General features: G+C 41.6%; 1 protein-coding gene across 2 annotated transcripts in view; it reads right to left on the reverse strand.

The window, feature by feature from the left end:
* txnl1 (thioredoxin-like 1) overlaps positions 1–9,753 on the reverse strand; it is a 45,401-nt gene extending 35,648 nt beyond the window's left edge. The window contains exon 1 of one of the 2 annotated variants that reach the window (XM_069923945.1): positions 9,520–9,753. In XM_069923945.1, the coding sequence (XP_069780046.1) occupies positions 9,520–9,614 (95 nt within the window). In that variant the 5' untranslated portion in view covers positions 9,615–9,753. The remainder of the gene's footprint in view (positions 1–9,519) is intronic. The other variant, XM_069923946.1, reaches the window with a different exon arrangement.
* Positions 9,754–14,960: the final 5,207 nt, after the last annotated feature.

Genomic DNA, 14,960 nt, shown 5'->3' on the forward strand with positions numbered 1-14,960 from the left:
GGATACAACATTGTGTGGCAGATCATGTCTCATGAATCTGATCAATTTTTGAAGAGGTGACAGAGGATTGACGAAGGCAGGTCAGTGGACATCTTGTACATGGATTTTTAGCAAAGCCTTTGATGTAGCCTGAAAGATTAAATCACGTGTTATCCAGTGAGCTGGCCCACTGGATTCAAAACTAACTTGTTTTGTGGGAAGAGGCAGAGCGCAATCATGGAACAACAGAAAGATATCCTTATCTCAGTGAGGCTGGATTAATTTTTTTAATTTTATTCTTAATTTAGAGGTATAGCACAGAAAAAAGCCCTTTCCAGCTCAGGAAACTCAAATACACCCATAAGACCAATTAACCAACTGTCACTTTATGTCTTTGGAATGTGGGAGGAAAACCTGAGCACCCAGTGCAAAACGTACAAAACCCAATATACAAACTCCTTTCATACAGCACTGGATTCCAACCCAAATCGCTGGCAGTGTAATAGCATTGTCCAAACCATTACACTAACTGTACTGCCCTATACTAACCTTGTGATTTGGATGTTTCTCTGATTGGAGGCTATCCAATCCAGGGATAGGGACGTAGGGGCTATCCAGGGGACAAAATGTGCTGTAGCCAAGTTTGCGGATGACACCAAATTGAGTGGAAGAGCAAATTGTAATGAGGATGTGGAGAGTCTGCAGAGGGATATAGTCAAGCTGGATGAGTGGGCAAAGGTCTGGCAGATGGAGTACAATGTTAGTAAGTGTGAGGTTATCCACTTTGGCAAGAAAAATAAAAAAGCTGAATGTTATTTAAAGGGTGAAAAACTACAGCATGCTGTTGTGCAGAGGGACTTGGGAGTGCTTCTGCATGAATTGCAAAAAGTTAGGTTGCAGGTGCAGCAGGTTATTAAGAAGGCAAATGGAATGATGGCCTTCATCGATAGAGGAATTGAATTCAGGAGTAGGGAGGTAATGTTGCAACTGTATAAGGTACTGGTGAGACCGCACCTGGAGTACTATGTCCAGTTCTGGTCTCCATATTTGAGGAAGGATATACTGGCTTTGGAGACGGTCCAGAGGAGGTTTACTAGGTTGATCCCTGGGATGAAGGGGTTGACTTATGATGAAAGATTAAATCATCTAGGATTGTATTCGCTGGAGTTCAGAAGAATGGGAGGAGATCTTATAGAAACATATAGGATTATGAAGGGTATGGATAGGATAGATGTAGGAAGGTTTTTTGAGCTGGCCGGGAAAACTAAAACGAGAGGACACAGTCTCAAGATTTGGGGGAGTATATTTAGGACAGAGATGAGGAAAAAGAGTTTTTCCCAGAGAGTAGTGAATGTTTGGAATTCTCTAACCTGGGAAGTGGTTGAGGCTGTCTCATTAAACATTTAAAATTTGGTTAGATAATTTTTTTTTTTTTTTTTTTAAACACAATAGAGGAATTAGGGGATATGGGGAGAAGGCAGGAAGGTGGAGTTAGGTCATAAATTAGATCAGCCATGATCATATTGAATGGCAGAGCAGGCTCAATGGGCCATTTTTGTCCTACGTCCCCACCGTCCCACCTCCCCCCGTCCCTGTTCAGCAGTTGAGATTTAATTTCTTGCAGGTTCTTTTGCTTAGGCTCCAAGAGTCTCCTTGCCACTGAACATGAGTCGTTGACCTGGACAGCCAATATGGCATCGCCAGGATGTTCCTTAGGTTCAGCAGGTTTAGAAACACATTCGTATTTTTCCTGTGGGACTTCACCATGAGTTGCTTCGCGCTCCACACAGCTCTTTCAGCCAATCCGTTTCACTAAGGATACTCCAGGCTGCTAGTGATGTGGTTGAAATCACTTGTTGCAAAGTGTTTGAATTTCTCACTGGTGAACTGGGTGCCATTGTCCAATAGCAGAGCGTGGGATGCCCATGCACTGAAAAGAGACTTTTTAACTTGATAATGACTACTGACACAGTGAAAGGCCAATCTCAAACCATCCAGAGTATGAATCAACAAGAACCAAATACTGTTGATTGTGCCATTCGAAGATGTCTGTTGCCACGATTGACCGGGGAGGTCCAGCACCACGTGAAGCTTCAGCGGCTCTTTCTGTTGGTGTGGTCTGGTGCTATTGCACATCGAGCAAGCTTGTACCTCCTGGTCAATGTTCTCAGTCATCCCTGGCCAAAAAATAAGCATCTCTAGCCCTGTGTTTGGTTGCTTCTGCACTTGTGTGCCAGTTGTGCAGGATGTTGACATAAATGTTATGCAGTGAACTCGGAACTACCGCTCTCAGGCCTTTCATTATGATTCTATTATCGATGAGTAATTTGTCGCAGAATGGGAAGTAGGGTTGCACATCAGGTGGGAGGTTGCAACTGCTTGTGAAGCCAGCCGCCTTTGATAAAAGTGCTTAGGGTGCTCAAAGTTGCATCTTCGGCCGTATGCTGTCTCAGTTCATCCAACCCGGAGGAGGAGATGTGCATTGCTGTCATTATATCAGACGTGTCCTCTTCCTCAGCTTGTTGGATCAGACATTTTCTGGGAGCACAAGATAGAGCATCAGCTCAGTGCATTTCTTTTCCACACTTGTAAACTAAAGTCAGGTTGTATTTCTGAAGCCTGAATACCATTTTCTGTAATCGTGCAGGGGCTGCATGGATTGTTTTTTTTTTTCAGAATTGTGACCAGAGGTAAGTGGTCTGTCTCTATGGTTACTGGTTTGCCATAAATGTTATCATTGAATTTTGAGCAGGTGAAAAAGACTGCCAACAAATCCTCCTCTATTTGGGCATATCTTGTCTCCATGGTGGTGAGTGACCTGGATGCCTAGGCCACTGGTTTTCCATGCTGCACTTAGACACGACAGGTGGGCATGACATATGCCTTTTTAGTGCACCGGTTTTGTTGTTGCTGCTGCCAGGACCAAACCACATCTTTATGCGTCAACTACCTTAGCAGGGCGAGAAGATCACTGGTATTCGGAATGAATTAGCTCAGTTGTTGACCATGCCCAGGAAACATTATATAGTACTGAAACATCTGTCAGAACTGACATCTCACTAATTGCTCTAGTCTTTCAAGGGTCTGCCTCCAGTCCTTCTCCTATGAAAACTTGGTCTACATAACCAAGCTGGTTATGAGCCAAAAACTACACTTACAGGGGTTGAACTTAAGATTAAAATTTCGGGCTTTGTCGTCTAACGTTTTTAAAAAATTTGCGTCATGTAGGTGGCTTTTTTAAAAATTTGCGTCATGTAGGTGGCTTTTTTAAAAATTTGCGTCATGTAGGTGGCTTTTTTAAAAATTTGCGTCATGTAGGTGGCTTTTTTAAAAATTTGCGTCATGTAGGTGGCTTTTTTAAAAATTTGCGTCATGTAGGTGGCTTTTTTAAAAATTTGCGTCATGTAGGTGGCTTTTTTAAAAATTTGCGTCATGTAGGTGGCTTTTTTAAAAATTTGCGTCATGTAGGTGGCTTTTTTAAAAATTTGCGTCATGTAGGTGGCTTTTTTAAAAATTTGCGTCATGTAGGTGGCTTTTTTAAAAATTTGCGTCATGTAGGTGGCTTTTTTAAAAATTTGCGTCATGTAGGTGGCTTTTTTTAAAATTTGCGTCATGTAGGTGGCTTTTTTTTAAAATTTGCGTCATGTAGGTGGCTTTTTTAAAAATTTGCGTCATGTAGGTGGCTTTTTTTAAAATTTGCGTCATGTAGGTGGCTTTTTATAAAATTTGCGTCATGTAGGTGGCTTTTTTTAAAATTTGCGTCATGTAGGTGGCTTTTTTTAAAATTTGCGTCATGTAGGTGGCTTTTTTTAAAATTTGCGTCATGTAGGTGGCTTTTTTTAAAATTTGCGTCATGTAGGTGGCTTTTTTTAAAATTTGCGTCATGTAGGTGGCTTTTTTTAAAATTTGCGTCATGTAGGTGGCTTTTTTTTAAATTTGCGTCATGTAGGTGGCTTTTTTAAAAATTTGCGTCATGTAGGTGGCTTTTTTTAAAATTTGCGTCATGTAGGTGGCTTTTTTTAAAATTTGCGTCATGTAGGTGGCTTTTTTAAAAATTTGCGTCATGTAGGTGGCTTTTTTAAAATTTGCGTCATGTAGGTGGCTTTTTAAAAAATTTGCGTCATGTAGGTGGCTTTTTTTAAAATTTGCATCATGTAGGTGGCTTTTTTTAAAATTTGCATCATGTAGGTGGCTTTTTTTAAAATTTGCATCATGTAGGTGGCTTTTTTTAAAATTTGCGTCATGTAGGTGGCTTTTTTTAAAATTTGCGTCATGTAGGTGGCTTTTTTAAAAATTTGCGTCATGTAGGTGGCTTTTTTTAAAATTTGCGTCATGTAGGTGGTTTTTTTTAAAATTTGCGTCATTTTGGTGGCTTTTTTTAAAATTTGCGTCATGTAGGTGGCTTTTTTAAAAATTTGCGTCATGTAGGTGGCTTTTTAAAAAATTTGCGTCATGTAGGTGGCTTTTTAAAAAATTTGCGTCATGTAGGTGGCTTTTTAAAAATTTGCGTCATGTAGGTGGCTTTTTTTAAAAATTTGCGTCATGTAGGTGGCTTTTTTTAAAAATTTGCGTCATGTAGGTGGCTTTTTTTAAAAATTTGCGTCATGTAGGTGGCTTTTTAAAAAATTTGTGTCATGTAGGTGGCTTTTTTTAAAATTTGCGTCATGTAGGTGGCTTTTTTTAAAATTTGCGTCATGTAGGTGGCTTTTTTTTTAAATTTGCGTCATGTAGGTGGCTTTTTTTTTTTTAAATTTGCGTCATGTAGGTGGCAAAGACTTGGAAGAACAAGTATGTCATCAACAATGATGGCACAGGGATACCTGCAAAGATTTGCTCTACTGATCTTTGAAATACTTCACTGACTGAATGGATTCCAAATGGCATTCACAGGAATCTGTATTGGCCAAAATTCGTGCTGAATTTGGTCAACAGTGATGACCTGTATTCAAGTTTGATTTGCCAGAAGGAAGTCTTTGCATCTAAAAATGAAAAAAATGGTTGCTTCAGCCATCTGCATGACAACTTCCTCCACAATAAGCATTGGATGGTGTGGTCATTTTAAAGCTTTATTGAGGTCTCGTGTCGATGCAGATCTGGATCTCTTGTCTGTCTTTTTTCTTAGCAGCCACCAGGGAGTACACCCACTCAGTGGGCTCAAAGACTGGGGTAATCTTGCCCAGGTCCTGCATCCTGTCCAGCTCGGCCTTAACCCTGATCTTCACTGTTATCAGTATATGGCATGCCTGACAAACCACAGGCCTCACTTCTGGGTCTATCCACATGGAGTATGTCACTGGCAGTTTTCCTAATTCTTCCATAAAAAGGTCACTGCACTCAGAAAATATTCTGTGCATCAGATCACCTTCAGCCAGACTCATCTCGTGTACCTCTCTGCTGAACGAAACAAGACCCATGCCCAGCACAGGCAGGTCGTTTTCTTGGACTACGATAAAAGTTATATGTGCAGCTGTCCTTGAACATAGCACCACAGTTCCACTAAGGCATCGGTTCTAATTTTGATGCCCCCAATACGCCACTAGACTTGTGGACTTGGAGCACCGTATCACCGGTTCGGACTTCCTCAGTAGGTTGAACATTCTTCGTGACATGTCTTTGCACTTGGCTCCAATGTCAACTTTCATGTCTGTTGCTTTACATTGATCTTCATTGTTACAAATGCATAGTTATTCCTTCAGATTCTTGATGGGTCTCCTGCCTTAGTGGCATGGGCAGAGAAATGGTCTATAGAATTTAATCCTGGAAATGTGAGGTGATACATTTTTGGGAGGACCAACCACCTAAGACAACATCAGTGAAGGCCAAGAATCAAAGCAGCACTGAGAAACAAGAGATGCATTGGTGTCTGTTTGCAACTCTTATTTGAGAACAGCACAGTGGTTAATATGGCAGATAGGCTGCCTTCCTTCATTAAATGGGGCACAGAATTTAAGATTTCAAACATGTCAGTTATGAGGTGAGATGGGATAGAACATGAAACATTCAGCACAAGATCAAGCCTTTAGCTCACATCTATGTGGCATGCTGCCAGTCTGATCAACCATACCTGCCTGAACATGGTCTATATCCCTCAAATTCCTGTTTGTGGCAAGGCCCTTCTAAATGCCTCTTGAACACTGCCATTGTATCTGCTTCTACCACTTCTCCTTGCATCACATCCCAGACACCTACTACAATGCAGAAAAAATGGCTCACACACCTTACCCCAACTTTCCCCATCTCACTTTAAACTAGGCTCTTTGGTAATGAGCAGAGGAAAAGACCATCTACCCTTACTAAGGCCTTTTATGATTTTATAAAGTTCCATTAGGTTGCCCCAAGCTTTCTAAAGCTCCAAAGAAAGTAAATGAAGTTTGTACAACCTCTCTGTTTAGCTAGTATTCTCTAACCCTGGCAACATCCAGATGAATGTCTTCCACATCCTCTCCAAAGACTCCACAACCTTCCAATAGTGTGGGAACCAGAACTGCCAACAGCACTCCAAATGTGGCTTAACCCAATTTTTAACCAAGCTGCAACATAGCTTGCCAACTTTTACATTCAGTGCTTCCAATCAATGAGGGCAAGCATCTCATACACCTTCTTTAGCACCCTGCTCACTTCTATTGCCATTTTCAAAGAGCTATGGACTTCTACCCCAAGATCCTTCTGTACATCAATGCTCCCAAGTATTCTGCCATTTATTAGATGCGGTGAGGATCCTGCCATTTACTTGATAGGCCTGGTTTGCTTTCCTTATTCCAATAAACCAAGTAATGTCCTGATTGAGGTATACAAAATGACAAGGGGACAAATAGGAAAATATATTGAGCAATTTTCCCCCTATGACTGGAGAGCAAAAGTTTAAGGGTAAGAGTACAGGATTTAGAAAAGATTTGATGAATATTTTTCAAAACAAGGAGTTATCAAAACATGAAATACACTACCTGTTCAAACTAAAAGCATGTATTCCCACAGTACTTAAATAATTAGGTGAGCCCTTGAAATGTAACAACATAAAATGCTGTGTGTCAGGTGCTTAGAAATGGTATTATTGCAGAACAGAACTTGATTAGGTAGGCCAAAATTACTTTCTCTGCTATACATCATTCTGGTTACTCCAATTTGCCTACATTTAGTCCATATACTTCTAGGCCATTCCTATCCACATACCTGTCAAAATGTAATTTGAACATATTAATTGCACCTACATCAATTCTAAATAGAGACAATCCTCGAGTGAAAAGGTTCCTTTTAAATTTCTCCTTCTCATCCTAACCCTAGGCCCCATATTTGTATAATCATCTGCCTTGGATAAAAGATTGTGTGCATTCACTTGGTCCATGCCCCTTATTTCTATTTCTCAACACTCTCAGCCTCCAATGCTCCAGGAAATAAAGGCCAATCGATCTATTCTCTCCATATATTCAAGACCTCCATTCCCAGCAACATCTTGGTGAATCTCCTCTGGATCCCTTCCAACTAATATATGTCCTTCCTATAATTAGATGACCAGAACTGCACACAGTAGTCCAAGTATGGTCTCACTAAAAATTTATACAGCTGTATCATGTTTTAAATTTTACACTCAATAACAAAAAGACAAGCTGCCAAACATCTTCATGGCCGTTTTCACCCACACTGCATTTTCAATGAACTGTGCATCTGTACTGCTAGTCAAAACACAGAAATGGTGGAGGAACTCAATCTGACAGTGTCCAGAGATGTAAAGACATATTACCGACATTTTGGCCCAAGCCCTTCTTCTTGCCTTCTCTCTTCTACGACACTCTCCAGAGCTCCAGCATTTACTATGCAAGTTTTTCCCCTGGTTTGACTGACCAAAAAGTTCCATTTGCTATTCCTTGGTCCAATTTCCCAACTGATCCAAGTCTTGCTGTATCTTTCTTACTGTCCAGTACACCATTTTGAGAAGTTGTTGCAATGTTAATCTTTGACTGCAGTTGGATAGAGAAAAATCAGGCATGGAAAGTCCTGCCTAGTTGAAAGATGAAGATCTACTAGAGGTCAATGGTGGTCAGTAATGTCTAACAGTGCAGACAAGTTCTTAAAGTATGGTTGATCATAATCAAGTCAGATAGAATGCAATTTGTGACCCTTCAAATGTTCCATTTCCAAGTTAGATGGATAAAGATAGGAGAAAAAAAAATCAGAAATAGAAAAGTAGCTTCAAAGCAAATCAGATTAGAGAAGGTAGATTTGTAAAGAAAAAAAAGACATAAAAAAAGAGGGAGCCATCATATTTGCTAACACCAAGAACCAAAACAGGAAGTTGATTGGTCAGTAATTTATCATTAAATAATACAGTAAAGGAAGTGACCTTTCAACTAATCATTGTTATATTGGCTCTTTAGTGAATTCAGATCTTACCCCATAAACTATATTTTCCCTCCTGAAATTATTCAATTTAACTTTCAACATTACTATTGAATTTGTTACCAACACTTCTCCACATTACACCAAATCACCCTGCAAAAAAAACCTGTTTCCTTTGACCACCTCAAACTTCTTTGCCAATCACTTCCATCTGTGATCTTTCATGACAAATCCATCTGCTACTGAAAACTCTTAGACATGACTTGTTTACTCTCTTGAAATCCCTCAATTTTCTGAATATTCCTCATCATGATTCAAGTCAATAAGTGTCATTTCAGCATTTCTTTTCTGCATGCACTGAAACCCATCAAAATGGGATACCCTGGTGGGAACACAATATTCACGTCGTCGTAGTCCAACTTACTTTGCTTAAGAATGGACAGTATTCTCCCAATCAACTTGCCTTAAAATAATTATTTCTTCACACTCAAAAATGACCCTAGTCAGATAAGCCCTACTCTTCCTTAAATAGATATTATCAATTTTAAATTTTTAATCCCAACGTAATTCATTGACCTTGATCACAGAAGAGTCTACATTGAAAAAGGAATTATTCCAGTTTTAGTAATGATTACAAAGAAATGTAACTGTTTTACACTATACAGAGGCAGAATTTTGTAATAAACATACCCTTTTTTAATTTGTCCACTTATTTACCAAAATGAATGCCTAGTTTTAGTCAAATGTTGCGAAATATTTTGCTTTTATTCCCACACTGAGTTGAATTATCTTGCAGACATTTCACAACTAGCCCTATTCCCCCCCCCCTACCCCAATAAGTAACAATCTTGCTAGTTTTTGAAGCAGCTTTCTTACTTTAATCAATTTACCAATATTAGTGCCCTCACCAACATAACTGGTTTGATCTAGAAAGTAGATGGCTGACTTTCTTCCACCCCCTTCCTTCTGCCCTTTAAATGCGCACCACAAAGGACCCGGTTTCAGTTTCAAAACCACGACTGTGACACCCTCCGTCCCTTAGCATTAACCCCACCACCACCACCACCAACTGGAGGGCATAACTTCCAAAGGAGGGTCGCCGCCGGCCCCTCACTGGAAGGCTCAAAGTCGGCTTCGGCCGCAAAGCCTGGGCCTCGAGCAGGAAGTCCGCCCCTCCCTGCGCCACAGGCCGCAGCCACAGCTCACCCTTTCATCGTGAACTTCACCACCGATAACCTGCAGCCGGCACTCGTCAGTTCGGGCTGGAACTCGGCGTCCGACGCCAACACTTTCACCCTCATCGTCGCCCAACGAGGCTCAGCAGGAATTGACCCAAGGCGGCTGCCACTCCGGGCCTCGATTAAAACCCACCCAATTTCAAAATGGAAAAAAACGCGCTTCGGCCGGTGACACACGGCCGCAGAAAATCACCAGCCACGGCGAAAGCCAATGGGATTCCTCCTCCCGCCCCCCCCTCCCTTCGCCCATTGGCTCAGGAGACCAGGCGACGTCGGATTCGACCGCGGCCGTGGCCAAATCCTTCCTGGGAGTGGTGGAGCCCGTTGTCAATCAGAGGAAGCGCAAGGCTTCGGGCGCGACCTCCTGGCGCCCGCACAGGTGGTTTGGGCTAGAGCAGAGTAGAGTAGAGCAGAGTTTTGTTATAAAGATTCGGGCTTGGACAGCTTCAACGCACATTCTCATTCCAATTTCTTATAAAATTAAGAAAGAAAAGTGATGAGACAAAAGGCTGGTCATCAGTTGACAGCCTGTCTGGGGTCAATATGTTTTCAAGGATCAGGGCATTGCAGATGAAGAGCATTAAAAAAAATAGGAGGAAAATACCTGCACTAATTGGAAATCTGCTTTGGAAAGGCGAGAGTTGAGAAAAAATCTTGAAATGATAGAAAGTGGTAGTAGACGGGAAGGGGGTGAGGGGAGATGGGGAGGGGGGGTGAGGGGAGATGGGGAGGGGGGGTGAGGGGAGATGGGGAGGGGGGGTGAGGGGAGATGGGGAGGGGGGGTGAGGGGAGATGGGGAGGGGGGGTGAGGGGAGATGGGGAGGGGGGTGAGGGGAGGGGGGGGTGAGGGGAGGGGGGGGGGAGGGGGGTGGGGGGAGGGGGGGTGGGGGGAGGGGGGGTGGGGGGAGGGGGGAGGGGGGGTGGGGGGAGGGGGGGTGGGGGGAGGGGGGGTGAGGGGAGGGGGGGTGAGGGGAGGGGAAGGGAAGGGGGTTGAGGGGAGGGGAAGGGGGGAGGGGGTAAGGGAGGAGGGGAGGGGAAGGGGGAGGGGGTAAGGGAGGAGGGGAGGGGAAGGGAGGAGGGGGTAAGGGAGGAGGGGGTAAGGGAGGAGGGGGTAAGGGAGGAGGGGAGGGGGGAAGGAAGGAGGGGAGGGGGAGAGGGGAGGGGGGTGAGGGGAGGGGGGTTGGGGGAGGGGAAGGGGGGAGGGGGTAAGGGAGGAGGGGAGGGGGTAAGGGAGGAGGGGAGGGGGAGGGGGGTGAGGGGAGGGGGGGGTGAGGGGGAGGGGAGGGGAAGGGGGTTGAGGGGAGGGGAAGGGGGGAGGGAGGAGGGGAGGGGGGAAGGAAGGAAAGGAGGGGAGGGGGAGGGAGGGGAGGGGAAGGGGGTTGAGGGGAGGGGAAGGGGGAGGGGGGAAGGAAGGAAAGGAGGGGAGGGAGGAGGGGGGGGGGGAGGGGAGGGGGGAAGGGGGTAGAACAGATGCTGCTATCTTCTCCATTTTATAAATGTCCATAATAATTTCCTTCCATGGGTTTAAAGTTGTGATAACCATTTCCTTTTTACTAGCCACCAGCAGTATATTCATTAAATATTTTCAACCATTCTTGAGGTATATACCCAAAATACATGGTATTTTCCTATTTAAAAAATGTCTTGTAAGGCATTGTGTATCCCACTCCAATAATCTTTGATAATAGGACAGTCCCAAAAAATATGGTAATGATTTGCATTTTGATTTCCACAATTTCTCCAACAGGGAGGTTACTATCATAATGGGATTTCTGAGAGGGTGTAATAAAGTATCATATCAGGTTTTTTCTACGCATCTTCCTCCATTTCTGTGAACTGGTACACTTCTATTGATACCTCCATATTATTTTCCATTTTTCTCAGATATAGTTATCCCTCTTTCCTTTCCCATTTTGTTTTAATGTATAAAGTCAACCTTTACATGCACTTGAAATTATTTTACTACCATTATCTGAATTATATGCTTTTCTAAACAGTTCTTTAAAACATGTACTTGCCTTGATTACATTTTTAACTCTCCTATTAATATAAAGTGGCATCTGAAAATAACAATAAAAGTCTTGTTTTTCTAATGAATGTTTCTCGTCAAACATTTCAAAACTGAATATTCTTCCTTCTTTCATTATATTACAAAGAGCTATCCAGTCACAAAATCTCATATCCAATTTATTCAGTGTGAAATCAGAGTCATACTCACACCATTTAAGAATCCTTGAACTGAGATTAAGAAAGGAATTGGGTTCCATCTTATAATATCTTCCTTAATTTATATCTCTTTCTTTGGCTTGGCTTCATGGACGAAGATTGATGGAGGGGGTAAATGTCCACGTCAGCTGCAGGCTCGATTGTGGCTGACAAGTCCGATGTGGGACAGGCAGACACGGTTGCAGGGGAAAATTGGTTGGTTGGGGTTGGGTGTTGGGTTTTTTCTCCTTAATTTATATATAGATATATATAGATAGGCAAATAATTGCAATCCAATAATTTTGCTAAATCTTTTGGCATAATGATGCCCAAATACTTAATAGACTGTTTTCCATGCCCAGAGATGTCTACTTTCAATTTCTCTTGGTGGGCTCTAGTTATATGAGAGTAATTGGGTTTTATCTATATTAATCATGTATCCTGATAACTGACCATATCATTCAAAGGATTGCATCAGTTTAGGTAAAGAGTGTGTTGGTTGCCCTAAATATACCAAAATGTCATCCGCATCACAGGCCAATTTATGCTCTGTTCCTTTAATAGTAATTCCCCTGATATCCTCATACTACGTGATGTATTGAGCTAATGGTTCCAAATATAAAATAGCTGTTGATTTTAATCTTAGTAGTGGATTGTCATATAGTGTCTGTATAGTTTTAATAATTGTATCATGTAAACCAAGTCTAAAGAAAATTCCACTTAACTGAATCAAATGCCTTTTCAGCGTCCACACTAATAACTATGGCTTTATTTTTTTTTGTATATGATCCATAATGTGAAGTGCCCTTCATATATTGTCTTGTGTTTGACATTGTTTTATAAAACCTGTCTGATCATTATGTATCAATGAAGGTAAAAACTCTTCTAATCATTTAGCCATAATGGAGGTAAATAATTTATAATCTACATTAAGAACAGATAGTGTTCCATTTTATCCTTGCCTTCTTTTGGTATAGCTATAATTATTCTGTCAGCAGGCAACGTTCTATTTTGATCTTTGCTAAAAATGGATAACTGTAAAGAATTCTAGAAGGTGTCAATCTGAGTAATTCTTCCCCCGGAACATTGTTGTATAGAGTTTCATAAAACATTTTAAAAGCCTCTTGAATTTCACTTAGCTTATTTTTTTTAATCACTTTTGTTCTTGGATCCTTAATGCTATGAATTGTATTTTCTGCTATCTTTTTTCTCCGTTTCCATGCCAATATTTTCATAGATTTTAATCCACTTTCTTAGTGTATCTGTTTCAGAAACATTAAATTTTTCCTGATTTATTGTGTAACCAGACTATTAATTTCATTCCTAATTTTTTTTAAATTTGTTGTTTTTTTCAGTTCCTTAATTTTATTCTGCAATTCCTCTAATGTTTTATTCCTTATTTTTTCTCATATGAAGCTATTGCTATGATTTTCCCTCTTAAGACAGTCTTCAGAGTATCCAATAAAATAGGAGGTAAAACCTCTCCATTATCATTAAATTTGAAATAAAGATCAATTTCTTTTTAATTTGTTCCTTAAAATAGGGATCATTGCATAGATTTTAATTTAGTTTCCAAATAGTATTCTTTGGTTGGAGGTCAAAATCAACAGATAAGTATATAGGTGCATGGTCATTTATATCTATTATCCCAATTTCACAGGTGTTTATTTTGTCTTTATCTTTTCCAAATATTATGAACTAGTCTATTCTTGTCTATAAAGAATGGGAGTGGGGAAGAGTAATGAGAGTAATCTATTACAGGCACCCATTTTAGTAAAATGGGATTATCTGTAAGGGATAGTATGGACAGGAGGAACTGAATGGTCACAGTTAAAGTTTAACATTTCACACAAGCGCAGCACAAGTCACAGCCCAGCGATAATTCAATACATTGGAAAAATTAAGGGAAGGCTTGTCACAGTCTGTTTCAGAATTCAATACATTTGCAAAGACATTGAGATCTTGCAAAGCCTGAACCATTCTGACTGCTGAAGAGAAAGCAGCTTTTTGAAGTCATTCTTGTGGCCAGCCATTTTTGTGGAATTCAGAGCAAAGCATGCTCTGACAATGCCTTTTTGGTGGATTGTCCTGTGCCAGGATGGTCTTTTTGGGAAGCAAAGTGCTTCATTTTGATTGTGACTAACAGTGGAGGTCACTTGGAGAGACTGCTTCATTCAGTGGGACTAGCAGTGAAGTTAGTGCCAGGGTCTTGGAAATTTCAAGGAGGGCAACCAATTCAAGTCTTGCCTGTAAAAGAACCAGGAGTGTTGTAACCACAGCTCGTGTGGATGGAAATTTCTTCAAAGGCAATGCAAGCAGAATTCATGAATCTGTAGCAGCCACAACTCCAGACTCCCCAACAGTTCAACATTAATTCTGGGCATCAAATTTCAAAGGCCCCCCCCCACACACACACACACACACACACACACACACACACACACACACACACACACACACACTCACTCACTATACCTGCGCATAGCAGGGGATAGAGTTAGTGCTAAGGATAGTTTCAAAGTTAATACTATAACAGTGGTTCTCAACCACTAGCTGCTACTCGCCTCATCCATTGGGGAGCAGTGACTCGGACCCTGAGATGGTCTTAGCATCCACCACCTTAGAAAGCGACATCCCCCATGCACTCAGGTGGTCAGTGATGGACATCGCTGTCAATGGAAAGGAAACAAAATGCCTGTTCGATAGTGGTAGTACTGAGAGCTTCGTGCACCCGAACGTGACCTGGACTTTAAAATTCTAAATAAATCCCATTAACTAAAAAATGAATATAGGGAGTTAAATAGGGAGCTGAAAAGGACTGCAAAAGGGGTAATCTCTGGATTACTTCCTGTGCCAGCAATAGTGAGGGCAAGAATAGTATTAGGAGGAGAATGAATGCATGGCTAAAGGGGTGGAGTAAGGGGCAGGAATTTGAGTTCTTGGATCTCTGGAATTTATTTTGGGGTAGATGGGTCCTGTACTGAATGGACAGGTTGCATCTGAATCCCAGGGGGACCGGGATCCCAGTGGGGGCATTTGCTAAGGTTACTAAAGAGGATTTAAACTAGTGTGGTTGGGGGAAAGGGGTCCATATAAAGGAGAATAGCAAAGAGGTTTGTCCGCAGATAGAGAAGGCTTGTAGACAAAGTTTGGGTTGGAAAGACAGGTGATCGAGAATAAAAAGGATCAGTGCCGTGATGGAGG

The sequence above is a fragment of the Narcine bancroftii genome, chromosome 3, assembly GCF_036971445.1.
Source record: "Narcine bancroftii isolate sNarBan1 chromosome 3, sNarBan1.hap1, whole genome shotgun sequence".
Lineage (NCBI taxonomy): Eukaryota > Metazoa > Chordata > Chondrichthyes > Torpediniformes > Narcinidae > Narcine > Narcine bancroftii.